Source organism: Triturus cristatus, chromosome 5_1 (genome assembly GCF_964204655.1).
Source record: "Triturus cristatus chromosome 5_1, aTriCri1.1, whole genome shotgun sequence".
Classification (NCBI taxonomy): domain Eukaryota; kingdom Metazoa; phylum Chordata; class Amphibia; order Caudata; family Salamandridae; genus Triturus; species Triturus cristatus.
This window is the reverse complement of record NC_140587.1, coordinates 632,733,981-632,761,265: the sequence shown is the minus strand read 5'-3', so window position 1 is coordinate 632,761,265 and position 27,285 is coordinate 632,733,981. Positions and strand designations below refer to the sequence as shown.

At 42.6% G+C, this 27,285-nt stretch overlaps 2 protein-coding genes across 3 annotated transcripts in view; one reads left to right on the top strand and one right to left on the bottom strand.

Annotated features, from left to right (window-relative positions):
• On the top strand, positions 1–23,933 carry LOC146831304 (cytochrome P450 7A1-like). Of its 2 annotated transcripts, XR_014961539.1 has the most exons (7): positions 3–160; positions 4,781–5,021; positions 18,229–18,839; positions 19,368–19,498; positions 21,135–21,313; positions 21,447–22,998; positions 23,190–23,933. XR_014961539.1 is itself a non-coding variant. In XM_085605568.1 (6 exons), exons 1-6 carry the CDS (start codon positions 81–83, stop codon positions 21,744–21,746), a joined length of 1,542 nt encoding a protein of 513 aa, XP_085461694.1. In that variant the 5' UTR covers positions 1–80; the 3' UTR covers positions 21,747–23,933. The 2 variants fall into 2 exon arrangements, 1 of the variants encoding a protein (XP_085461694.1); XM_085605568.1 differs by having other exon boundaries at positions 1–160; positions 21,447–23,933.
• LOC146831303 (uncharacterized) overlaps positions 4,977–27,285 on the bottom strand; it is a 189,014-nt gene continuing 166,705 nt past the window's right edge. The window contains exons 4-5 of the mRNA XM_085605569.1: positions 13,728–13,867; positions 4,977–5,151 (exon numbers count right to left, since the gene is read on the bottom strand). Coding sequence (XP_085461695.1) covers positions 5,091–5,151; positions 13,728–13,867 — 201 coding nt within the window. The 3' untranslated portion in view covers positions 4,977–5,090. The remainder of the gene's footprint in view (positions 5,152–13,727; positions 13,868–27,285) is intronic.

Below are 27,285 nucleotides of genomic sequence, written 5' to 3'. Positions count from 1 at the left end.
ACCTTGCAGTTGTCTGAACCCTGCTCAGCGCCCGTGTCAGCTGCTTCATATCCTAGCAGTCGCGTGCCACCCTGTGAGAGATGCTGACCATATCCATAATATTCGCGTCGGTGGTGGCGCTGTGCTGCTGTGTCTGGTTAATTCTAGGCACGCGCAGAAGGTAAGAATATTGCAAGGTTTCACCTTGTTTATTGAGAATATACACACGGATGCACACACACATGAAGTGCGTGTTTGTGTGTTTTTGGTACTTATATTGCACACAACGCCGTGGTACAAAAATACACATTTCACAGGGAACCATGAAGTACGGAAAATATTTCACAAGTTCTCTTTTCGTTGTCTTGATGACAGCACCCACACCTCTTTGTGGAGCGTGACCATTATCGTGCCCAGAAGCATTGAGTTGGAATGGAGAACCGCAGTATGTGGCTCGGTTATTTAAAATATGCCGAGCAAGAGCGGCAAATTGTGCAGCATTATGCGGCACATTATGTGGCAGCTTAAAATTGACAATTGATCCATTTGAGCTAGAAACAACTTTTTGGGTGGACATCTGCAAATCGTATTGCAAACTAAATTTCGATTTTAGAATAAATAAAGGCATGAAATTATATATATATATATATATATATATATATATATATATATATATATATATATATATATATATATATATATATACCTGTATCTAATCTGTGTGTGTTTAGTAGCATTTTTTTACATAATCTATAAGATTATAGAAGTAATTTATTGTGGCACTTATGTGTATATATTCATATATATTTGTATATCGCTGTGTTCATGTAACTGTACTCTGTAATCTATGAATATATATATATATCCACACACATACATATGAGTGTATATATAAATATATCGGTACACATACATTTGAGAGCATATATACACACACATTCATGCGCCCACACACACATACACACACACAGACATGAACATGATGTATTTTTCCAGATTACATGACTGTTCTCGTGGAATTCATTAACGGCAGTATGTGCCATACACAATTTAGGCTCTAATATTCAACTCTGTGAAATGCATGGTTGTAAATTGAACTGTGTGTCAATAATAAAGCTACGTGTCACTACCTCTCTGGTTAGACGTGCGGGCGTTCTCAGGTGCGTGTCAGTGGAGCCATAAGGTAATTCCTAGGCAAATGTGGCGATCACCTACTCAAGTGTAAATTAGTGAGTGCTTTGTCATATTTTTCAGCAGGTACAAGTAGCAACTGAAAACAAAGATTGTCAAAGCCAATAGGTCTCGCCTATATAAGAGCTATTGGCTTTGGTAATGAGTTTTTGCTATGTTGTATATAGGTGTGGCTTCTGTTCAGCATTGCTAAAAGTTAGTGGTGTGGAGTGTCCTAGAATGGAGTGGGAGGAGTAGAGTGTTGTAGACTGTATTTGTTGGAGTAGATTGTCGAGTTGTGTAAAGGGGACTAACGTTTGGTGGTTCAGTGGCAGAGTGTGTAGTGGAGTGCTCTGTCATAGAGTGCAGTGTCATAGAGTGGAGAGGCGTAGAGTGAAGTGGTGTAAAGTGAAGTGGAGTGGGGTGGAATGGGGTGGAGTGGGTTGGAGTGGATTGAGGTAGTGGGGTGGATGGGAGTAGTTTGGGGTGGATTGGGGTAGAGAGGGATGAATTTAGTGTAGTGGGGTGGATTGGAGTGGGTGAACTGGATGGGGTGGATTGGTTTGGAGTGGTATGTATTGAAATAGGGTAAGGTGGATTGGCGTGGGGTGGATTAGATTGGTTTGGGGTGGGTGGATTGGATTGGAGGGATAGCACTTGGGTGGGGTGGATTGGGATGGGGTTCACTGGATTAAAATAGGGTGGTGTGGAGTGGGGTGAATTAGAGTGGAGTGGGGTGGATTAGACTGGACTGGAGTGGGGTGGATTGGACTAGACTGGAGGGGGTGGATTGGCTTGGAGTTGGGTGGAGTGAATTGGATTGTAGTGGGGTGGATTGGAGTGGGATGTATTGGACTAGAGTGGGATGGACTGGAGTGGTGTGGGGTGGATTGCATTGAAGTGGCTTGAGTGGGGTTGTTTCTATTGGAGAGGGGTGGATTGGAGTGTGGTGGGCTAGATAGATTGTAATGAGTGCAGTGTACTGAACTGGGGTGGGGTGGGTGGGTTGGATTGGGTTAAAGTTGGGTGCATTGGTGTAGAGTGGGATGGTTTGGACAGCGGCTGAGTGCGGTGGATTGGAGTGGAGTGGGATGGACTGGATGGGTGGATTAGATGTGAGTGGGTGGATTGAACTCGACTGAAGGGGGTGGATTGGATTGGTTTGGGGTGGACTGGATTGGAGTGAGGTGGACTGGAGTGGGAGGGATTGGAGTGGGGTGGATTGGAGTGGGTGGTGTGAATTGCATTGAGGTGGAGTGGATTGAATTGAGGTAGGGTGAATTGGAGTGAGGTGAACTGGATTGAGGAGGTGGATTGGAGTTGGGTAGGTTGGAGTGGGGTGGAGTGGAGTGGGGTGGAATTGAGTGAGATGGAATGGAGTGGAATACAGTGGGGTGAATAGGAGTGGGGTGGGTTGGAGTGGGGTAGAGTAGATTGGATTGAGGGGGTGGATTGGATTAGGGTGGATTGGAATGAGCTGTATTGGATTGTGGTGGGGTGGACTGGATTAGGGTGTGGTGAACTAGACTGGGGTTGATTGGACTGAGAAGGATTGGATTTAGGGTAGGGTGGATTGGAATGGGGTAGGTTGGATTTGGCTGGATTTGGGAGGATTGAATTGGTTTGCAATTAATTGGATTGGAGTGGAGTGGATTTGATTGGAGTGGGTTGGAATTTAGTGGGGCAGATTGAAGTGGGGTGGATTGTTTTGGATTGGAGTGGGGCAGACTGAATTGGATTGAGGTGTGGGGCAGATGGAAGTGGGACACATTGTTTTGGAGAGTAGTGGAGCTGATCGAGGTGGGGCTCATTATTTTGGATTGGAGTGCGGCAGATTGCTTTGGATTATATTGGGGCAGACTGTTTTAGCTTGGATTTGGGTCGATTGTTTTGGACTGGAGTGGGGCAGATTGTTTTGGATTGGAGTGGGGCGGATTGCTTTGGATTGGAATGGGAGGCAGTGCATAAAAGAAGTTCCGTTCCCAAAGTGTGCTATAAACAAACACTCATTGCTACCACGTGTCCTCAGAAGAGGCAGAAATATTGTGGGGTTCAATGCCACAGCTACACACAGCACAGACACACCTGGGTCATAACACAGGAACCTAGAAACAAGTGAGGACACTGACAGGGGCATAGCTATCAATAGTGAACTAATTGAATTAACGCCAGGGTCTCAGATTTTGAGTGGCCTACTGCACTCCAATTTTGACTGCCTTTTGCTACTAAACTATGGTGATGGGGGGAATTTACCATACTTGCATTACGTTCCGTGGCACCCTTGCTGCATCACTCCCTGCTGTTGGGAATTGTAGTGCTGGATGCAGCATAGACAGAATCTGTATATAAAGTGTGAATATGTGGGAGACATAAACATGCATTGTCCTTCTTGTGAGCGTCTCCCAGTGTTAGAAGTGCATACGAATCTTCGCTTGGCTGTGATAAGAATCAAAGAAACAGAGTACATTATTTCATTAACTTCTCTCTCACAAAATGTTTATTACTTTTACACGATACTTCTGATATACCACATATCTCTATTCATACCTTCAAATGGCTCGTCGCCGCTCTCAGTCTAGATAACATTAATATTTTTAATTTTTGGAGAACTGATGTTGTGCCAGCACTTCATTCATGGCTTGCAGATATGTTTGATGTGGCTCACTTTGGGAAAATGATTTATAAACTAAATTACATTTTATATCAGTTTGATAATATATGGAGCCCCATCTTAGGTGTGCAGTGATTTTGTCTCTTTATTGAATTTCAGTGCCCATGGATTTCAATAAGTCTGTTATACATTATTTGCATACCATTTTCTCTTTCTTGTAACAATTCATTTAAATGTTGATGTTTCAACATATCATCTTTGTACGTTACTGCGGTACTTTTATTGTTTTTCCTTATGCTATTTTCCTTCTCTTTTTTGTGTTATGCCTGCATATATATTTCATATTGTATTTTTGGTATTTTATATTTTTGTGCAGATAATTGATCAATGACCATTGTTTGCTTACTATTGTTAAAAATGTATTAAAGAATTGATATACAAAAAGAAATTTAGAAAATAAACTGTGCATTCACATGGGAGTGGGAAGGCAGGCTAACCCTGGAGACTCTGAGCCTGGTCTCGAGGTGGGTGGTAACAGAAAATCTGTGAATTGTTGAGAAAGTGGAAAATCCTTATTTGGAAGATTCCCTGAGAGTGGACAATCCTATGTCAGAAATGTCTTTGCCCTAGAGAGAAGTTAGTGCAGAAATTCAGATTTCCAGCTATTTTAAACTTTTTCCAATGCTACTTACTTATGTTCTTATTTGAACTGCTAAAAAAAACAATGCAGCTAGCATGCAAACTGCTCATTCACACATTCAATGCACTACACAATTCTGCAAGAAGGTTAAGACATGACTTTGGGACTAACACTCCCCTCCCCTGCCCTAGATTCGGCTAGGCACATATGCCTATTCAGTGCCAGGATACCCTGGTGGAAGACAGTGTGCTTTACAAATACCAGCAGCCAAAACATAACATAACATTGTACGGTACATGTGTTAGGTGAATTGCAAGTCAATGGTGAATCAATCATGGACATTTCAAAACTCTAAATAAGATGTGTTTTGTATGTTTCAGGCGCCCCGAAGAGCCCCCCGTGGAGAATGGGATCATTCCATATCTGGGGTGCGCTCTGCAGTTCGGTTCCAACCCGCTGGAGTTCCTCCGGGTCCGCCAGAAGAAGTTCGGTCAAATCTTCACCTGCAAGCTGGCTGGGAAGTTCGTTCACTTCCTGACGGATCCGTTCTCCTACCATTCAGTGATCCGCCAGGGGAAGCACTTCGACTGGAAGAAGTTTCATTTCTCGACCTCTGCAAAGGTACAGTAGCACTTGAGTGTCACACGTCATTGTCATCATGGAACATAAAACCCGGAGGCAGGCAGATGCTCAAACATGTGCTCCTCGTCTGTACGTGCTTCCTGAAAGCTGCCGTATTTCCATGCTTCCCCTGAAAAGGATAGGAGAGGCCTGGAAAGATGAGCTGGTATTCGAAGACGAGAATATTTACTATTCCAACTCCTGCCCTTGAATATTTAGGAAAGTGTATTTTCACATGTCTTTTAGGAGCGTTAGTGTGCATTAGTAAAATACATGCGCAATGGCATAACGCAAAATTAGGGGACCATCCACAGAATGTCATGGGGGGCCCCTGAGTCTCTCAAATTTCACAGTCATTCATTGGTCTTGGGCTCAACGGGCCCCTCTGAAGGGTTGCACTTCCCCTGCGCAGGGGGGGGGGGAGGGGGCTGCAGGGCCTGCGTTATGCACCGTGAACACACGTTGTAGCAGCTGCAGGGCACGGAGAGGTATGTTGCTTTAATGGCATGGGTTGGCAACCCTGCGAGCTTGCAGGCGCTGCACTCCATCATTGGGGTAGCAATCCAAAACTGGTGGCATATGAATCCTGATGCAGATCATGATGATTCACAGGTCTAAACGCCTGCCAGTTAAAACTGTTTACCAATGAATAAGGGCTTTATATTAAAGTGACAGAAAGAAAACAGTTCAAACCCGTGCCTGATTTGTGCTGGTGTTTGACGGTGCTCCGCACCAGCACTTATTTCGTGACACCAGCACATATTTGACAGTCTGCCCCACGGTGGTGCTCTCAGTCTATAAAAAAAACAAACATGTGAACAGGGTGTTAACAATTCCATATATGATTACAGAAACAGTAATACCAGGGTGGTCAGGCCATTGCTGTAGATTTAGGTCGCCTAGAGTAGTCCAAATTGGCACATTGGCAGGACTGTGAGGTTAAACAGATGTGGTTGGTGCTGGTATTTTGCAGTGAACCCTTAGTGGTGCAAACTTCAGTGGCCATCTGATATCTTGGGCTCTGCCACGTAATATTTTACAAATGGAGCACTGGTTCAGACAGGATTTCTTTCTCTTTAGGGGAGTTTTTTGTACACAAAACATACGTTGTGCGCAACAAATAGCATGCGGGAGCATCGTTAAATGTATAGGATTTTAAAAGATGTTTTTGTAAGAGGTGTCAGGTGAGGACATTGGCAGCTAAGGAAGCTGTGTCATACCGCTGGTTTAATCAGGCGGACTGGAAGGTATTTCACAGAGTTCAGACATGATCTTTTAATCCTTGGCCTCTCTACAGAGAGTGATTTAACAGAGCTGAGAATTTGGTGGCCAATGACACGGTGATTCTGTGGTAGAAAAGGAGGTAAAATGTCCCGAGACTCTTTCGAACTGCAGATTGGCTGAAATCAGGATGTTGGCGCTTCATGAAACATGCAGTAAAATCGATGCATTTCATTAAAAGTTTCTTAAATGCAGCACACAAGGCAGAAAGTCTTGATTTACTAAACAAGACCTCTTTATTCACTTGTTTAGACTGCACTGAGTATCATTTCCCTGCCTTCATTCCCTGTAAATGCAGAATCCAGACCTCAGCTTGTTCTGTGGCCCAACCAGACCATGAGGTGTCGCGTCACCTACCTAATACTGGGAGCCGGTCGCGATCAAGCATGACGTTTTCAGAATAGGTGGGTTGGCTATTCTGCCACTTGGGCATTCCCCCAGGATAGGACACCGAATGGGCTGCCAGGGCCCAACCTCGAAAGTCCCACACCCCCATTCCAGCCACTGTCTCCTGCAGGGTGGAGCTCATTTTGTTCCCCAGTCCAGGAATGGAGGCTGTCTTAAGTATTTCTGACAATTAAATAAATCTGCCTTCAAAAAAAGGCAATATGAATAGTATGGTGCAACATTGGTGTGAGGCATAAGTACTGAACCACTCAGGGCTGGTCCTCTCTTCTGTTCGCATTTGGCAACACCAGCCAGTAGCTGGAACATGTGCATACATGACGTGGGTTTCATCAGGGCTGGACTCTCCAAAGCGGACATGCATGGCACTGACTGCCTTAGGAGCACAACTTACTCGCCCCCGACCCCTTTGTTGGATTTTGTGACGCTTGCTGGGCGCTCTGTGAATGCCTTACTTTGATGCATCTTTACAAATAATTACTTTCATATTTCACTATACTACTTCAACACTAATCCTTTATGGGTTCCGGAGTAGCGTGTTACTCGCAGAAAAAGCGGTTTGACGCCTCGTCAGGGGTATTAAGCACCATATAAATGCGATTACAATACAATACAATACAAATCATGTCATGTGGTCCGGTGCAAATTCAATTGGTGGTAGGAAATTGTTTTGACAATTGGCCAATTGAATACGTTTGTGTGTGGGTCCACACAGTGTTGCTAAACACTGACAAAGCCAGACAACCACCATCTCTGAGAGGATCAACGCACAAAGGCCAACTGTCCTGTAGGGTGTTTAGGTGCTCCCAGTGATTGCATCAAAAAGTTAGAAGCTCAGTTATATTTGGTTTGGTCCACTGTATAAGTAACTCCAGTATAAAGGCGCGCATGGTGTTCGAATAGTAAATGCACACTTCATCCCGGCCAATGACCGGTCCTTGCACATGTCTGTCTGTATGTTGTTCAGTGGAAGTAGCTTCTGAGGCAGGTACTTGCAAATTGTAGCGCCATCTGAATGGGTACAAAGAGCTGCTCGATTGCATAGGGGTGCCATGTTACCGAAGGAAATTTGTGGTACATTCCCACCTCAGAAAACATTTTCAAATTTCTTTCCATATCAATACTTCAAAACGCTAGCTTTTACACGTTCAACCGTGGTAACAATCTCTACTTTGGCTACTTTACCGACATAATTAAGAAGCCTGAGGGCTCAAAATCAAGTGAGTTTATTGAAACATTGGTCACTAGTGAATGAAAAGTGGCTGAAGCATTGTTGAAACAAGAATGTAAATGAGTGAATCAAAGGTGGGAGGACCAGAGCCCGCCTGAGTGTTCAACATTCACCTTTCAAAGAGGAGCTCAACAGGCTACATAGATTGATTCAAAATGATAATAGTCAGCATCCAGCCCTCTCTTGCCTTAACATTCAGACATTCCACACTTTCGAATGTAATCGTAAGCGCCCCAATATGGCCTTATTAGTGCCCCAGAGGCCACCCATTAGTGCCAGTCTACTAAGATATTAAGCCCGGGCTTTGAGTAACAAATAAAATGCCTTCTTCAATCTATCATCTCCCCGTATGTCCCTAGAAGATCTCTGAGGTGAAACATCTTGCCATTGTTCTCAAATTCAGTCGAGCCGGGAGCGGGGGCCGTCTATTCTCTGTCATCACTGCTAAAAGCTGAAATCAGCTGCCTGATGCTATTCGTCTTGAGGTTAATCGTCTTCTTTTCCGCAGGCATCTTAAAACCTTCTTGTTTTCTTGATCTCCTCTATATATGCGGTTTTGGGCACTGTCGTTACCGCTGGGAGGCCTTTGGTAGCCATGCGCTCTATAAATGTTTTATTCATTATTCATTCATTCATTCTGCGCTTTACAGCGCACATACAATGTACGGAATGTTTACGAGTTTATACTGGAAGAGCGTGCTTTCAGTACAAATCTTATGCCTGATAACATGCACAGTTTGCACACATATTCACCGTGGTGCAAAGGTGTGCATGATGCTAGGCAGCCTGTTTGTGTGCAAGTGCGTGGGTACTGAGCGGCAGCAGGTGATTTTTGCTAACTATGGCTTTGCACTGCTTTTACCCCGGTGCATCTTTGGTTGCTATGCTGCATTCCACTAAAACAATCTGTTCCTAAATGCTTTTTATTTGGGCTGATGGGTTTTAGTAGAGTTCTGAAACGGATGTTGGCCCCTATTGATTATTGCTAGTATGTCCACCACTAAGTGAGTAATGAGGGTTAGGTGAGGCTCACCCAGGAAATGTCTGCTTCTCCTATAGGCCGAGAGATGCCCTCAGGATACAGGAACTTTTCTGAGGTCTTCCTAGGGCTTACACCTAACTGCTCAGGTGTTCCCCCCACACCACGTAAAAAAACCTCTCAGTAACAACTAAAAGCCCATTTTGCTCCACAGCCTGTAACCTTTGAAGTTGTATCCACTTCCAGACAGAAACAGGCAATGTCCACTCCTCTACCACCGCATCATAGTCCGAAAACTCTGCATGTAACTATTTCACACTTCTCTCTAATTGTTTTAATTTCTTTTTTTCTGTTTGAAAAGCTTTTTTCAAGAAAATGTCATTACAAAGATATCAGCAGAAGCGCAAGAAATTAGCAAATAGAAATAAAATAAGAGTTACAAGCTAATATCATATAGAAACAAACAAAAGCATTTTATACAATTTTAAGGAAGAAAAACGGGAAAAAGGGAAGGAAAGGAAGGATAAAGAAATAAAAAAAAAGGGGGGGAGAAAAAGGGAAGATGCTAGGAACATATTATGAAGATATAAAGATACATCTGAAAAGTAAGTGCTGTAAGTAAAATAGTAATCAAATACAATTTAGAGTAACAACTATAACAATCCATAAATTGTATACTGTGGATATAATAAAAGGAAAAAGAAGGAGGCAAAAACTTCAAGGTGGTTCAAAATTTTCCGAAGTGATATGAGATACACTCTTCCGAACCATCCGATCTAGATATGAAGTAAGAGGTAACCAGAAGATATCCCTATTATGTGTAGAGTTACAGGAAGATGCAAAAGCAATATCAAGCCTATGAAAGTGACATAGAGAATTCCACCAATGACGTATGGAGAGCTTTGTGAGGGATTTCCAATTAGTGGAAATGTGTTGAAAGGCGAGAGCAAGCATAAGGTCAAAAAGACCGTGAGAGTGTACAGGGAGATCTAAAGAGTCAGATAAACTACCAAGAAAAAGGGTAGAGATTGAGTACTGAGGCGAGAGTGAGAAAATACGAGAAACATATAGCCAGACATTATTCCAGAATTGAGAAACAGAAGGACATAAGAATAAAAGATGAAAAAGGTTAGCATTAGGGGCAGAGCATGTCCAACAATGAGATTCCGAAGAAGAAGAAAAACGAGCCAGAGAGAGTGGAGAGAAATATAACCTGTGATACAGGTAAAACAAGGATTGAGTGAGGGAAGCAGAACGAGAAATTTTCAAAGACCTGGACCAAAGCTTATCCCATAGGGCAACGGACCAAATACAACCCAAGTCCGCCTCCCAAGAGAGCTCCGTTTTAGATTTAAGGCGATCTGGATTAGGAGACAAAAAGAATTTATAAATGAGAGAGGCTTTGGGAAGGGATGAAAGGATTTTGAGAAGAGGAGCTTGGGACTCAGAGGGAAGGGAGGAAGGAAGGGAATAAAAGATGTCCAGGATCAGTGAAGTCAGAGTAACAAACTTGTGCAAAAAGGAGCGAGGACAGCGAAAGGTCCTTTGAAAATGGGGAAATGAACAAGGAGATACTCCATCAAAAAACTGGTGTACCCATATGATGCCCTTAGATCTCCAAGAGTTCCAGAATATGGGCCTATTATTTATAAGGATGAGTGAGTTATACCAAACCGTTGAGGTTAGAAAAGATTCCCGAGTAATAGGCGTAAAAGTGAAAATAGGCTTTAATAAAGAAAAGGTATACTTAAATAAAGGGAATGACATATGCAGAGCTCTGGCGGAAAAGCGTATGAGTTCTCCAAAAGAGAAAGGTAACAACAACGATTGTTCGATGTGAAGCCAAAGAGGAGCAAGAGGAGAAGGAACTGTTGCAAGCCATCTGGACGCCTGACGGAGAGAAAATGATTTGTGGTAAAGACGAAAGTCTGGAAAGTTGACACCGCCATTGGACTTGGGTTTGCGGAGCTGTGATAGAGAGATTCTAGATTTCTTTTTGTTCCAAAGAAATTTTGACAAGCAAGAGTCAATGCGCTTAAAATAAATCGCAGGGATGTGAATAGGTAACATGGACAGAATATAAATTAAAATGGGCACTATCATCATCTTAATTGAATCCAATCGCCCCCACCAAGAGAGAAAAAGGGGATTCCAGGAGGAAAACAATCAGTCAATACAAGATAAAACCGCAGAAATGTTTAGGGTGATTGAGGAGGGAATAGAGTTTGAAAACCATACTCCTAGATATTTAATTTTGGAGCTATTCCACGCAAACCCAGTGGAGGAAAAGGCATGAGGAGTGCAAAATTTTGTAAGAGGAAGTATTTCAGTTTTATCTGAGTTGATTTTATATCCCGAAACCTGTGAGAAAGAATCAAACTCAGATAGCAGAGAGGGAATAGAAGTTTCTGGAGCAGAAATGAATAGAAGAATATCATCTGCATACGCAGAAAGTTTCAACTGATCATTACCATAAGGAAAACCTGAAATGGAGGTATTGTTACGGATAGAAGACAAAAAGGGTTCAAGCGCGAGGACAAAGAGTAAAGGAGATAAGGGGCAACCCTGACGAACTCCTCACTGAAGAGGAAAATATGAGGAAACTTGGCCATTGACCAAAACCGATGCTTTAGGGGAAGAGTACAATAAAGAAATGAGAGAAATGAAATTAGGACCAAAACCATGCCAACGCAATGATGCAAATAGGAAGGACCAATCGATCAAAAGCTTTCTCTGCGTCAACGGAAATAGCCGCTAAGGGAATAGAAAGAGAAGGAACCTTATTTAAAACATTAAGAAAGAGGCGAGAATTATCAGAGGTAAGGCGACCTTTAACAAAACCACATTGCTCTTTACCAATGGGATGAGGCATTAGAGGGTCTAAGCGAAGAGCCAACACTTTGGCAAACAACTTATAGTCCACATTTACTAAAGAAATCGGACGATAGTTCTTGCAGAATTTGGGGTCACGACCATCCTTGGGAATAAGACATATGGTAGCTTCTTGAAATGTGCCTTCTGCCTTACCCGACAGATAAAACGATTGAAAGAGAGAAAGAAGTTTGGGAAGTAAAAGATCAGAGAAGTGAGAATAGAGTTAAACAGAGAAACCATCAGGACCTGGAGTTTTACCTTTGGTAAGAGTATTCAAAGCTTCAGAAAGCTCATGTAAAGAAAGATCAACTTCCAGGTCAGGGAAACTAAGATGAGACAACGAAGGTTTAGGAAGATTGTCAAAATAAGCTTGGATAAGAGAGGGAGAAGGAGAAGCTTCAGGTGTGTAGAGATTACGATAAAATAACTGAAACTGGTCAAGAATGTCCTGAGCCTTGTGCAATAACGTGTTGTCCGGGGAATAAATAGAATCAATGAAAGAGCGTTCCTTGCGTGATTTAAGATAATTAGCTAAAAGCTTCCCTGCCCTGTTGCGACCGCCATAGTAACGAGCACTACCCCGAAGAAGCATCGACGAAGCGTTATCCGTAGTAGACTTATTGAATTCAATCTTTGCACGAATAAGATCTGGAGGGACGGAATTATTAGGGGAAGAATAAAACTTCTGCTCTAAAGATTTAATACGGGCAAGAATTGATTTTTGCTTCTGAAGAAACCGTTTCTTCTTCTTGGAGACAAAATCAATAACAAACCCTCGAGCTGTAGCCTTAAAAGAGTCCCAAAGAAGATGGGGGGAGATATCAGAAGTATCGTTTAGCAAGAAGAAATCAACGGCAAAGGAACGAAAAGAAGAGGAGAAGAAAGGGTCATCAAGAAGAGAGTTGTTAAATCGCCAACGCGAGGGCTTGGGATGCGGAGGAAGGAAATCAAGATCCGTAACAATAGGAGCATGGTCCGAAATAAGTATAGGTTCAATAGAAGAAGAAAGGAGAGTTTGTGACAAGGAGAAAGAAAGAAAGAAAGAAAAATATAGTCAAGACGAGAAAAAGATGAGTGAGGAGGAGAGAAAAAAGAGAAATCAAGAGTGTCAGGATGTAAGAGCCTCCAAGAGTCGGTGAGACATGCGTGAGAAATGGTATCTAGAAATTGTTTGTGAGGTTTGTGAGGTAAAAACCGGACCGCTGACTTTCGGTCAAGAAAAGGATCCATAATCTGGTTACAATCACCACCTACAATGAAAAGGTCATCTTTATGTTGAATACATTTGCTTGTAATTGAGGGCCAAAAAAGCAAGTCAGGTTGTGTAGGGCCATAAACATTAAACACAGTCAGAGGAACAGAATTGATTGACAGTTTAGCTAATATCCACCTACCATCAGAATCCGTTTCTTGTAGCAAAACTGTACATTTTAATTTTTTATGACACAAAATAACAACACCATTCTTCTTATTGGTAGAAGGAGAAAATAAAACCGTACCCACCCAACCACGTTTTAGTTTGAGAGACTCAGCCTCGGAGAGGTGAGTCTCTTGTAGGAGAACTATGTCAGGGTTATATGAAGCAAGATGAGAAAGAATCCTCTGACGTTTAATGGGATTGTTAAAACCTTTTACATTCCAGGAGATTACTCTGAATTAACACACTGGGGAACTTGAACAAGAACAATACCTACAGCAACAGATAGAAGGAAAGATAATGAAAAAAAGTGAAAAAGAATAGAAGTTAAGACTAAAACATAACCAGTAAAAACATAGCCAATAAAAAGGGAAGATGATAAAACAGAGAAAGAAAGAAGGAGAGAAAAGGAAAGCAATAAATGGAAAGAAAACAAAAGGAAAGGAGAGGAAGGGTAAGAAGAGAGAAGTACAAAAAAAGACAGTACAAATCCAAAAAGGATGACTGAAACCAACATACCTGGAGGGGACATGAAGAGGATAACGGGGTAGTGGAGAGACAAAACAAGAATGACCACCCGGAACCAGGAGACCAGACCGCACCAGGACAAGATATGCAAGGATGAACCATGTACAGAGACAGGGGAACACATCAATCATCTGGACGAGAAAAATAAATACAAGAAACGCATATAAATAACACAACAAACCATCAAGCAAATGAGAGATAATAATAAGAACGGGCTATAAGATAGGATATAAAGGAAAATAAAGCAGCAAAAGTAGCAACAGGTACTGAGAACCTTTATAATAGGAACTATAAAAAGTTAGCCAAAAGCAATTTAACAATATAATAAACATAAACAATGAAAAACCATTAGTAGGGAAAACCTGCAAGAAAAACCATTAGTAGAGAAAACCTGCAAGAAAAATCATTAGTAGAGAAAACCTGCAAGAAAAAAATAGAATTAGACAATCAGCCACTAGCAGAAGTAGAAGTATCCATGCCGGCGGTAGACTGAATATGAATAAAATTCTTAAGTTCAGCAGGATCTTGAAAAGTCCAAGTCTGATTTTGATGAGTGACTTTGAAGGTACAGGGATGAAATAGGCCATATCTGGCACCAAGAGAGCGCAAAGGGGCACGAAGGTTCAAAAACTCTTTCCTTCTTGCTGCAGTAGCCGTAGAAACATCCTGGGAGAGAAAAACCCTCTGGCCCAAACAAGAAACTTGACGTTTGGATCGAGCCGCAGAGAGGACTAGAAGTAGGTCTGTGAACTTCAGAAAGAGAATAATGACACCTCGAGGCTTAGTAGAAGTTGATGAACGAGGACCAAGTCTATGAGCTCTTTGGATAGTGAGAGAAGTGGTAGCAGGCAAGTCCAAAAGTTTCAGGAGGAAGGAAGAGAAAAACGAGACGGGGTCATCACCCTCCAAAGACTCAGGCAAGCCATAAATGCGAAGGTTATTCCTCCTATTTCTATTTTCCAAATCCTCAGTGTGTTGCTGGAGGGCACAAACTGACTTTTCCAAGGAGGAGATACGTTGAGAACTACCTTGGATTTCTGAAGTCTGTTGTTCCACAGAAGAGACTCTGCTTTCCATGTCTGACCATTTTTGTTCAAAAAGCTGCATTTTATTATTGGTCTCCTCAACAAACGGCCGCAAGGCACGTATCTCTTCCAAGAGAAGTTCCATGGAGATGGAAGGTGATGACTTATCCAAAGGAGGAGAGTCTTGTTTCAGACGTTTGGACGACGTGATAGGAGGAGAGGACTTACTGGAAGATGGCTGAGATGAGGAGGAGCGATTAGGGACTGAGGGGAGAGTCATTAGAAATCAAAAACCTTCAGAAAAATCAGGAAGGTAGCGCAGAAACCAGCGTCAGTATTTAAAAAAAAAAGAAATCCGTCCTGGTGAAATGGAGGAAGGGAGCCAGTTGGACAACTGGGTTGATGACAAGGACGTGTGTTTAATTAAGTGACTCAAGACACAGAAGCTTCGCCTCCGTCTCAACTGCGCAGTACTACCAGTATAATACAAAAATAGGAGTAGTGCCAGGAGATTCTCATCGGACTTCAGTCAGATTCCTACAGATTTCCAGCCTTTCGATAGGAACATAAGTCCTCAGAGTAGAAAGTGTCAGGAACTACAGCGCCTGTCTCCCAAAAGCACATGAGTTTGGCGGCACTGGGAAGAGTAAAATAAGTCACTTGAATATGAAGGTAAAGCAGCACTGAATAATATCAAATATAAATTCAAATCCACATGACAGATATCTGGTAGTAAATAGTGCGTCGCCTCAGTGAAAATCCATCAGAGCCACAAGAAATTGAAAGCTGCAAAGTCTATTTTATATGTGCCCATAATAACGAGAATATTACCGTAATATGTCTCTCAGGACCATCAAAACAGGCGGGGAAGACTCAGCGCACAAACAGGGAGCCGTGGCAGAAGCATTCCTTCGGGCGCGTTGTCTCACGAACGCGCTATCACGGAGACAAAATGGCGGACGCGCTGAGGCGTCTAGAAAATGCAGTGAAAAGGAGGCATTTCCTGCTTAGAAAATGTTCCCTCAGGCCTCACTCGGCTCACCACACATTCCGATGCTGAAGACTGCCATTGAAGTTGGGAACGGAGCCGAAAAGCCGCCGAGAAGCAATTAGGCTCGTCTCGGTGCGGCGGAGCTCCGCAGTCAGGCGGCCATCCGAGTCGGCGTCCAAGCCGCGCCCCCTAATTGTTTTAATTTCTGAATCATTCTCAGAGACGATTAGGCTTGGAAATCAGGAACCTTGTATACCCTTCTTACCTCAGTGGGAACAGCGGGGTCGATTTATAGAACCATTTATGGTTATAGAAAAGAATACTACTATAGGAATACTCTTTCATGTACTCTTACATGCCTTTCTGAATTGGCCTCAGAAACGGCCCCCTCCCTATTAGTAAAAGAGTAAAGAGGGCGCAGTCCGATTCGTTTGTACTATTTGTATAGGAATATCCCCTGAGTGGACCCGTTTTAATTGAATTTTAAATTGTAGACATTTGGGGGCTATTTCACAAAGGCATATAAGAGTATGTAACACAGTTCTATAGGAGTACTACTTTATGTCCTCCATAATGCCTTTCTTAATAGGTCCCAGTGTTTTCCTCTATACACATGCCCATAGTGCACACTTGTAACATTAAGTATACTTTATTTTATCATCAATATTCAGTACTTTCCAGTTCTCTAACACGCTCTTTTTTGAGGTTTTGGTTCAAAACATATTGGAATTCTTTACTCAGTGTCTGCATAGGCCTAGTTGCAGGACCTCAGCACTAATCTCAGATCCTCCAGGCATTTTCAAATTTTCAGCAATGTACTTCTTAATTTAAAAATGTGGAAGCAGCGGAGTACACCTACACCAAGCACAGATAGGTGAAGCGGGACATGGATTGCCAGTGTACTGGAAGGAGTAAGGGAATGGAACAATGGTAACTATTTCTTGTTAGTATGACAGGAAGCAAAATGGACAAACTATTACTGTATACAATTCACGACCGCCCAGGGATGAAGAACTAAATATGTGTACTGCTGTACTAACTTTGGTGACAAGTTGTTACATTGAAAACAAATAACATTTGATATAAAAAACGTGAAACATTTCGAATCTGTAGGCATCTTCTGATTTTTCTCCAGACCATTTTCTTCAAAATCAAACCAATGGACAGTCGTGGTTGGCATCTATGGGGAGTGGTGGGGCAGTCAAATGGGTGGTGGGTAAAAATAAAATAAAAATCCACTTACCTTCAACACATCCTCCTCCTCACTGCAAGTCCTCCTGCTGCTGCTGCTGCAGTCCGGTGTTCAGCGCAGACCCCAACAAACTGCCTTAACCAATCCTGGCACTGCTCTCATGCTGTTAGAAGAACGATTAATGGGCAGAATGTGTTTGCTTTGTTCACCCTAAGTTGGCAGGGTATGCCCAGACATGGGTCCCTTGCTCACTTTGCCCCTGGATTGAAGCTAGCCTGGCTGATGAAGGGTGTTACCCAGAAACCGGTCCCAGGATGCTTGTTTCCGGTTCAGGAAAGACCTGGCTTGGCAGTTCAGGCTGGACTGTTCCCATGAGGCACAGGGTCAAGACTGATTTGCACATAGCTGGGCCTGAACTGAGGTGGCAAAGTGAGCTAAAGAATGATGATGGATTCAACCCGGATCTGTGACTGGGGGTGAGTGTCGGAAAAGTTCCAGTGCTCCGTCCATCATCTCCTTGTGTATGCTGTTAACCAGCATGAGAAAAACGCCAGGATTGGAGGGAGCGGCCTCTTTCGGTGCTCCTGAGGGCACTGGAGTCCTGCAGTTGTTCTAACTCAGCTGCCTTAAGACAGCTGGGAAAGAGCTTTCAAAGTGAGCATGTCTGGCTGGCCACCTCAAGCCAGATGGCCAAATGGACATACACACTTTGAAAAATGCCCAGGCAGACCACCTTCCCCCCCCCCCTGCTGCTACCACTCAGCAAGCCCCTCCCCGTCCTGACCCTACGTTCGGGACAGATGGAGGAAAGATAAATGGTAATATATTAATTTATTACCATTTTAGTTTTTAATCTCTGGGGCTGACTTTTGGGAGTATTTTAGTTGGCTAGGCGAAGCTCCTCCACTCTCACAGAGGAGCTGCCCTTGCCAATGAACCTCCATAATAGATAATGGCTACAATGTACACTTGCCACCCTTTTCTCAACAGGGCAACCTCTACATGTCTATCTGCTTCACCTTTGCCTCCTTACCACTGCTATTGCTGGTTATGTTCATTCACAACTCAAACAAGTGTATGCACACGAGCATACCCACATGCCATAGCAGACTCACTGCTTTAACATTGAGATATAGTGGTTTAGTGATCAGCTCTAATACAAACTATTCTACTATCATGGAATATATCTGTATTGGTTCTGTTGTAAATAACATTGCATTTAAGTAATCACACTAAGTATAGAAATGGCTGCATTATTTACTTTGTGATAATTTTTTATGACAGGCTTTTGGACACAACAGCATGGATCCTAGTGATGGATATACCACTGAAAATTTACACCAGACGTTCATCAAAACATTGCAGGGGGATTCACTTGGGTCACTCATCGAAAACATGATGGAGAACCTTCAACTTGTCATGTTGCAATCAAACACACTTAAAGTTTCTTCCAGAGAGTGGCAAGCTGATGGACTCTATGCCTTTTGCTACCGAGTGATGTTTGAATCTGGTTACTTGACCCTTTTTGGCAAAGAGCTCAGTTCTCAAGGTGATAAGAATGCTGCAAGACTAGAAGCACAGAGGGCACTTATCCTCAATGCTCTAGAAAATTTCAAGGAATTTGATAAAATATTTCCAGCACTCGTCGCCGGTCTCCCAATCCATGTTTTCAAGACAGCCTACAGTGCTCGGGAAAAGTTGGCAAAAGGCCTGCTCCATGAGAACCTGAGGAAAAGAGACAACATGTCAGATCTGATATCACTCCGAATGTTCTTGAATGACACTCTCTCCACATTTGATGATATGGGAAAAGCAAAAACCCATCTGGCATTACTGTGGGCTTCTCAAGCTAACACGCTGCCCGCCACTTTCTGGAGTCTTCTCTACACTATAAGGTAAGCAATTATCTTTCAACTGAGACAAGATGTGAGAAATGGTAACAACATTTAGATTGCTTCTTGTTCATATTATCCCTCCCAAAATGTGGCCATTTTATTTCTAATGTCAATTGATGTCTGATTTTCCATCAGATGATCTTTACCAATGATAACATCAATTTACAAAAATAGCATAATCATTGCTTGGTTTTGTACCCTTTAATATTAGTCCTTGATGCCATTACATAAGGATATGGCGTTCCTTCACTGCGGCCCACCTACGTAGTTCAGGTGCAAGTTAATATCTGTAAGAGGGTTCAGCAAAACATGTGGTTGCCCATTGATGTAACAATGTAAGCCACTATTAGAAACTCCACAAACTATTTTCCCATACACTTTTATGAAAAGGGTCACTCAGTAGGAAATCCCTGATGCAGAAAACTGTTCCCTCACACCACTGTACGTGGCACGTCAGCAAAAATATGAGCCACGAGACTTGGATATACATGTTTCCTTTATTCCAACTATTGAATTATTTTATTTTAGAAACCCAGATGCCCTGAGAGCTGCCACAGATGAGGTGCACCGAGTGTTACAGAACGCAGGCCAAAAAGTCAGCTTGGATGGAAAACATATCTCACTCACACGTGAACAACTGGAGAATATGCCCGTATTAGGTAAGCATACCCTTATCTGAAAGCTTTTTGTTCATGATAAAATAACAATATGATGAAGCCCTCTTCTTTAAAGGGGAAGGCGAGCTATCACAGCAGCTGCACCTGATCAAAATTCAAACACTGTTGCTTCTCCACTCACACATTTCTGGCACTTCTCTATAGGGCAGACTGCAGTCATCTTACATTTACCTGAGCTAGTGGTGAACTCTGTCTCACCTGGTTAACAATCATGAACATGCACTTTTAAAAAGTGCTGGTTTACTGTAAAATCCTACCACATAAAGAAATTGATGAGTATTAATATAGCTTGAAGATTTGTGGACATCTTGTCCAAGTTTACACTATCTTCCAGGGGAGTAAAATTGGTCTAAGAGAGCTACAGGTATTTGTTTAGTACTTACAGCTTTTGAGTCATACTACCCCGGGAGAGGAGAGGTTCTTGTCTTACAAATAAGGTTGGCAATGATATAATAAATCACAGTGCCTAGGGTGGTCATGTTAGGTCAGTAGCGGCCGGTGTTTGGGACAAGTCGCATGGGAAGGGGGCATAGGGGACGCAAAGGGAAGGGAGCAAAAGAAAAAATAATATTAATTAAAAAAAACTTACCTTCAGCAGGCTGCATCGCACTTCACGCTCCTCTGCTCCTCTTCTTCAGGCACACGCTCCCAGAATGTCCTGCGGCCAATCCTGATACTACTCTCAAATGCCAGAAGCTTCAGGATTGGCTTGAGCACCCTTGATTAGCATTCCAGGACAGACTAGGAGTCTGTGCCTGCACTCTTCAACCCCAGCAATACAGCTGGGGTTGGAGAGAGCTTCACTGCCCATGAAGGTTTGCCTGGCCTAAGACGGCTGGCCAAACCATCATGCGCAGTGAGGAGAGTGCACTACCACTCTCCTCAGTGCTGTCACCCCTCAGGCCCTGCACCCAAGACTCAGCAGGAAAGGAGAAATAAAAGAAGTGTTGTTTTATTTTTCCTTTCCTGCCGTATTTGGTGGGGCGATGCTCCTCCGCCATAGAGGAGGAGCCGCCGCTGAGTCAAGCCAAATTTTATTAGCATAGTTACTTAAAACCATTGCATAAGAAACAGCATTAAAAATCTTTAAAAATGATAACATATTGTATGGGCAGATGGGAGTCCATTTAAATGTGTAAGTTGAGTTCTTTAAATTTGTCTTGGTATAAAATTATGTGTCATTGGGAGCAAAGCCCTCAGTGATGATCCCCCCACATCAGGGATCAATTTAGCATTGAAGTGCTGTAAGACCATACATAAAAAGTAAAATATTGCTTGAACTGGAATGATATCTACAAAGTGCGCTTGAGTCAGCTATTGGTTTGTTTTGGGCCAATAGCCCCTGCCTCAACAAGCTGGCATTGTATTGGCCACCAGTAACAGGAATTGTACTTGTTGGCAGTCCATCTGTGGATCTTCTGGTGCTAAACAGTGCCTAGGGTGGGGAAAAAGTCAATTTCGTAAGTTATGGTCTGCTTACGTTTTACTGCCAATACCAGACAGATGCTAAAGCTCACTGAAACAGGTAGTTGTGGCACAGAACCAGTGAGCCGGCTCTTGTTAGTCTACAAAATGAAGATTGCACTCTTCATTATCATGTCACCATTTTTTTCTTTAGACAGTATAATAAAGGAGGCCATGAGACTCTCCAGTGCTTCCATGAACATAAGAGTTGCCAAAGAGGATTTTTCTTTACACTTGGACGGCAACACGTCGTACAACATTCGCAAAGATGACATCATAGCTCTTTACCCGCAAATGGTGCATCTGGACCCTGAAGTCTATGAGGACCCATTGGTAAGTAGCCATTAGAATATCAGATGCCCATCTCTGGAACTTTAGCTTGCCTACAATGACAACAATATACATAAGCTCCTCGCCCCAACACAAACATCAAGACTCATCTCTCTGTGCCTTTTCTTCCCTATAGACCTTCAAATACGACCGCTTCCTCGATGAGAACGGGAGAGAGAAGACCACTTTCAACTACAAGGGGCGCAAGCTGAAGTACTACTACATGCCTTTTGGTTCAGGAATAACAAAGTGCCCTGGAAGGTTCTTCGCTGTCCATGAGATCAAGCAGTTTTTGTGTTTGTTGGTCTCCTATTTTGAGATGGAACTCGTTGACAAGAACGTGAAGTTGCCCCTGTTGGACCAATCACGAGCAGGCCTGGGAATTTTGCAGCCTACCCATGACGTTGAATTCAAATACAGACTCAAATCACTTTGAGCTGGTCTTCTGACGGATGTGTATGAAAAAAACTTAGGGGATATTAAGTCGCATGTTGCAGTTGTGAAATGTACATATAATATTTTCCTGTTTTATGCCTCAACTTATCTTCTAAACAGTTGTTTTCAAATGCATCAAGTGAGAGATGTTTCCATATGACAAAAGGATGTATTTATATGGTGAGCTAACACGAAGGCAAGTTACACCATTTTTTACATGGATGAGCAGAACGTTTTTTTGTGTTTGTACAATTTATATCTATGTGTATTGTCTACATCTAGTATTTCTGCCGTGTTGGTTAGAAAGTTGGTGCCTCTATAACTTTATTACTGTAATAGGTGTGATAACATGACTATTTCCACCTATGGGCACTGAATGAGTGTCAGCAGTTAGAATGAGAGTGGGATCCACTTGCAGTTTTTCAACTTCCACATCATTTCAAGAATGAACTTTTTATACCGCAGTCCACGTTGTTCAAGTGGGACCCATTTTGTAAAACAATCAAGTACAAATGTAACCTTTAGGGTATAAAGATTACACATTGTTTTACGACACGTACAACATGAAGGAGGGGTAGCATTCTAGCCTTGTAGGAAATAGGGCGATCACAACAGGGCAGTAATAGTACCTCATTTTTATTTTTAAATGGACTAGTTAATAGGAGGTTTTTTTTGGTAATAACTTTGGCCCGTTTGACAAAACTGCACAAAAGTAAAGTTTAACACACTTTTGTCAGAGGAGGGGAGTCACCTGATTTTATAGAGGGAGGATCACAAAATGTAATTTTCCCATTTGGAAGCTGTAGAAGAGGCCATACAAAGAAAGACTGGACAGATCACCAGTAAGACTGAATGAAGGCACAAATCATTGAACTTTGTATGATTTTTAGTGCTTTTTGTGGTTTTAAGTAAATATGTCAAGTACTTTTTCAAATGGAATTTAAATAGATATATATATATATATGTGCACATATGTGAAGATACACACACCTGAAAAATATAGAAAGAAGTCTCCAATGTAACCGTATACTTGCCATTTCAGAAATGTATACGATTTAAGACTTAGGTCCACAAAGTTCCTAAGGCCCTTCTAGGGCCATGTTTCGTTGGTAGGCAGAGCCATTATTACAGAAATGGAGCATTCTTCAGCCTGATTGATTGCTGCATCCCCTGAAACCAGTGCAAAATACTTCTACCTCAGGCAGAGTATGAACCTGCATGGCCGCATTTAGGGGCATATTATCAAGGATGGCGTTAAAATGATCGCCGCTTTAGCGGCAGGAACCTGCCGCTAAAACTGCGATAATGGGCTTAATAATATGCTGCAGAGAATTCCAATAGAATCCCAGGTTCACACCAGAACATGGGCTTCTATTGGAATTCTCAAGGGCATATTATCAAGCTCATTATCGTCGCTTTTAGCAGCAGTTTCCTGCCGCTAAAGCGGCGATAATTTTAACGCCGTCCTTGATAATATGCCCCTTAGTATTTATAATTCCCTGAGTAATATTAACTCGATGTGACGGTCTCAAACAGACATGAGAGGCTGGACTCCATTTCATATGATATTTTTCTTAGGGCCCAATCCACACAATATTCTGTGCATGTAAGGGGAGCACAAGGACACATAAACTGATCAGTAGGAGGAAATTCCCTGAAATACAACTGTAATTGTAGCATCAAGTGAATGACAGTGACCAATCCAGGTGGTGGCCATTCCAGGTGGTGACCATACGCTGGTGAGTTTTTGTTATTAGTATTAATAGTTCCTAGGTTGGGACCCATCCTGTAAGTGCTCACAGTTATACTTCTGCAAGAAAGTGGAGTATATGCCTTGTGAAGGGTAGAAGAAGTTACACTCTCATAATTGATTGAGGGTTTACCAAAGGGATTTCCACCATGTGTACTCCAGCGGATTGCCCATCCACTGAAGAATGCATGGTGGACAGGACCCACCCCTTCACACCCACACATGCACTATTCTACACACCATCAGCATTAAAAATGTGGTGTTCCATACTTGTCCAATGAAAAATTGTTACTCAATAGTATACCCACATTTGAGTTGATTTATTTTTGTATTATAAATAGGTTAATAATAACAAACACGTTCATTGCTTCATGTATAACGTTATTTATAGTGTTTTAACTATTTTGTAAATTGTAAATAAATTTTGTATTTAAGTTTTCTGTCTGTCACCGACATTTCTCTCATATACTACAATGTTATTCTGTCATTAACCAGTCGGCTGGATGACTGTAGAGTGACGGATGCTTTTCTACTTCCATAAATTGAATCAACATGGTCCCCTCATCCATTACATGAACTAATACACAGCCCCAATGTCTTGACTTGGCTTCTAAGTGGGGGAGGAACACTGACAAATCAATTACATTCCATCTGATCCTACTGGGTGGGTGACCTTTACTCACCCACAAGCTCTGCTCTTAATTGTTCCAGAAAGTGACATGTGTGAATGATGCTAAATTGGTGAGCACTTTGGCGTCTGACCAGGCAACTACTAACATTTTCAACCTGGACTTGACTCGGAACGAAAAGCTACCATGGCAAATGTTGTCATTCCAACACAGAGCAATCATGAGTGCCTGAACATTATAAAGAGGTTTGTAGGATTCTCCCCCAAGATTTTATTTTCCGTTTGTACTTCTCTTTTTTCCTTTATCTACAGACTACAGTCCTCAACATTTCAATTACATATTGTTAATGTCAGGTATATAAGTCTGACCAAGAATTCAGCTGGCTATCACACAAAAGTCCAGGATTGGAAACAGAGCCCATAAATACGTGTAGTGTGATGGTCAGCTCACCATTTGGGAAAAGTGCAGGTCAAATGAAAGGGATCCTAGAGGAGCATTTTCATGTTTATGTGCCCAGTTTGCAGGGTGCACAATAACCAACAAGAGCATCAGACAGAGGGTGGCACATGTGAAAGAAAGCATCCTGGAATGGCAGGAAATAGTACGATATTTATTGATTACATTTTATATTGCACCAAATATATTACCTGCAACATCACATTCCTCTTGATGTGGTACATGGTATTGTGTCAGGGTAACAAGAGTAGAATTATAGCTCCAGTGTTTTTCTGTGCACTTGTTTCAGGGTTGAAAGCCTCCCCCTATCTTCCAATTCCATTTTCCTCGCTATGGTCTCAAAACTTCCATCACTCCCTCATCTTAAACTATTTCACCATGTACTCCCTGCCTCCTTTGATCCTAAAAGTCATTGGCCTTCCTGTCTTCTTGCTCTTCATTCCTGTTGTCTCCTTTTAGACCATTTAAGTGCTCTTCTTGTTTACCTGCACTTATCAAATGTGCATTGAAGAATATTACTGCCCCTGCTGTTCTATGGACTCATATTAAGGCCTTCCTGTACAGTGCCCTGGCACCACTTTTGCCTGCTTCTCCTTTATAAAATTCACAAATAAATAAATTCTACAGTTTTGGCACTTGAATTATCACCCTGAATTTGCTGTCATTATTTGATTCATTTGTAATAGTGATCATACTTTTCAACACAGTGATGTGAGAGGTATATATTACCTACTGGCGGTAGCCAGTAGGTAGTTATAGTTAGGACCTTGTTTCCATTCAAAAAGTGTCTTTTTCTTTTGCGGGGGGCAAGAAAAAAGAGGGGTCCTAAAACGAGTATTCTACATGTTATTTTCCATAGGAATTTTGGAACAGGCTACAGCCGAAACTGCTGAGCAAAAAGCTAGCTCTTGGTTCAGAAAGTGCCCTTTTTTAAAATGGTGTAAATCTGTTCAGTAGTTGCAGAGTAATTCCAAAAATACAAAATGTATATATCTGAGCACCGCGGAGGGTATGCGAACCCTCCTGAGCAAGAGCTTCATTCTGATTTGCTGTCAACACTCCAAACCAGGAAGTGTTGGCAGCCATCTTGTGACTCGGTAACCGAGTCACAAGAAAACAGTAAAAAAAAAGCATAAAAAACAAGAAAAGGGGGCAAGTTAGAAACACCCTGATCCCCTAGCCCTGCTCATGGGCTCCCAAAAGGACCCCCTGGGCCAAAAAAAGCATTAAAAAGTAATCTGCCGAATTCGTGTACCCAGCCCAAATCCGGCCCCAAAAAATTTAAATAGTAAAGCGTGGTCTCCTGCGCTTCATTTTCTATAAGCCCCCGGGTGGGCCAGGTACCGGGGGCAATATCCAATTATGTAGCAGGTGGCCCCCATGCTGTCCCGGGGACTGCAACCTCCCCAGGGCATGGATGATTAGGGCGGGGGGCCTCGTGGGCCCCCCCAAGTCAGAAGGCACATTTGCAGAGTGGTGTAAAAAGGGGGCGTGGCCTCGGACCACTCTCAGCAATCCAGCTGTATCGGGCTTACTGGAGGTACCTGGTGGGCTATTGGCCCCCAGGGACCCTCAGGAGGTAAGTGGACTTCATCCCCCAACCAACAGCGTGCCAGGAGACGCGTTTGCAGAGTGGTGGACAAAGGAGGAGTGGCCTGTTTCCACCTATGAGCAATCTCACTATCTGGGGCATACTAGAGGTATCAGGTGGGCTAGTTGGCCCCTAAGGACCCCCAGCAGCGAAGTGGACTTTAATCCCCATCCAAGAGCATGCCAGGGAGCGTGGTTACAGAGTGGTGGGGAAAAGGGGCATGGCCTGCTATGAGAACTTAGCAATGCTGATGTGTGGGACTTACTGGAGGTAATAGGAGGGGTAGTTGGCCCCAAGGTTGTCCTTAGGGGCCAACTACCCATCCTGTTACCCCCACTAAGTCCAACACAGTGGTATTGCTAAAACATCTTCGGAGGCCACACACACCCTTTCTTCACAACTCAACAAACGCGCCTCCTGGTACAGTACTGGTTGGGGGATGAAGTCCACTTTACTCCTGAGGGACTTTGGGGGCCAAGAAGCCCTCCTGGTACCTCCTTTAAGTCCTATGCAGCAGAATTCCTGAGTGCTGGTTGGAGGACTAGCTTCCTCTCTCCACCACTCTGCAAACGTGACTACCAGTTAAAGAAGCATTTGTAATTTAATTGGTCTTGCATTTGCAAGAGTTAGAGCTATTGGCGTAGATGTAAAAGCTTTTTACTAATGTTTTTGGGAGTGGAGTGGATGTACGTTGTATGTAGTGGAATTATGTGGTATGTTGTGCAGTGAAATTATGTGGATAGAAAGTATGTGGTATTTAGTGTATAGGAAGTATGTAGAGTTGGATTATGTGTTATGGAGAGCAATTATGTGGTGTAGTAGTCTGTGTTGTGGAGTGGTAACCTCAGGTTTAGTCTTCCTCTTTTCCATAGAAGCTAAACTATGAACTCAATGAGACAAAAAAAGAAGGAATCACTGAGGAGCACTTCTGGACCTAGTCAGAGGTATGAGCAGGGCCACTGGACTTATGCAATTGTTTGGCTGCACCAACTTCCGCACAATTATACATTTTCCGCATTAGCTACATAATCCATCATCTGCTGCATAATCAGCAGATTTGAACAAAAAAAGCCTTGTTTCTAGATCAAACGGCTCAAATGTTACCAAAAATGCA

Bases quoted from the DNA above. Each gene is read 5' to 3' on its own strand.
- LOC146831304 (XM_085605568.1), top strand. From the start codon at position 81: ATGCTGACCATATCCATAATATTCGCGTCGGTGGTGGCGCTGTGCTGC. The intron at 5,022-18,228 runs GTACAGTAGCAC...TTTTTATGACAG, and splicing joins ATTTCTCGACCTCTGCAAAG to GCTTTTGGACACAACAGCAT. The intron at 18,840-19,367 runs GTAAGCAATTAT...ATTTTATTTTAG, and splicing joins AGTCTTCTCTACACTATAAG to AAACCCAGATGCCCTGAGAG.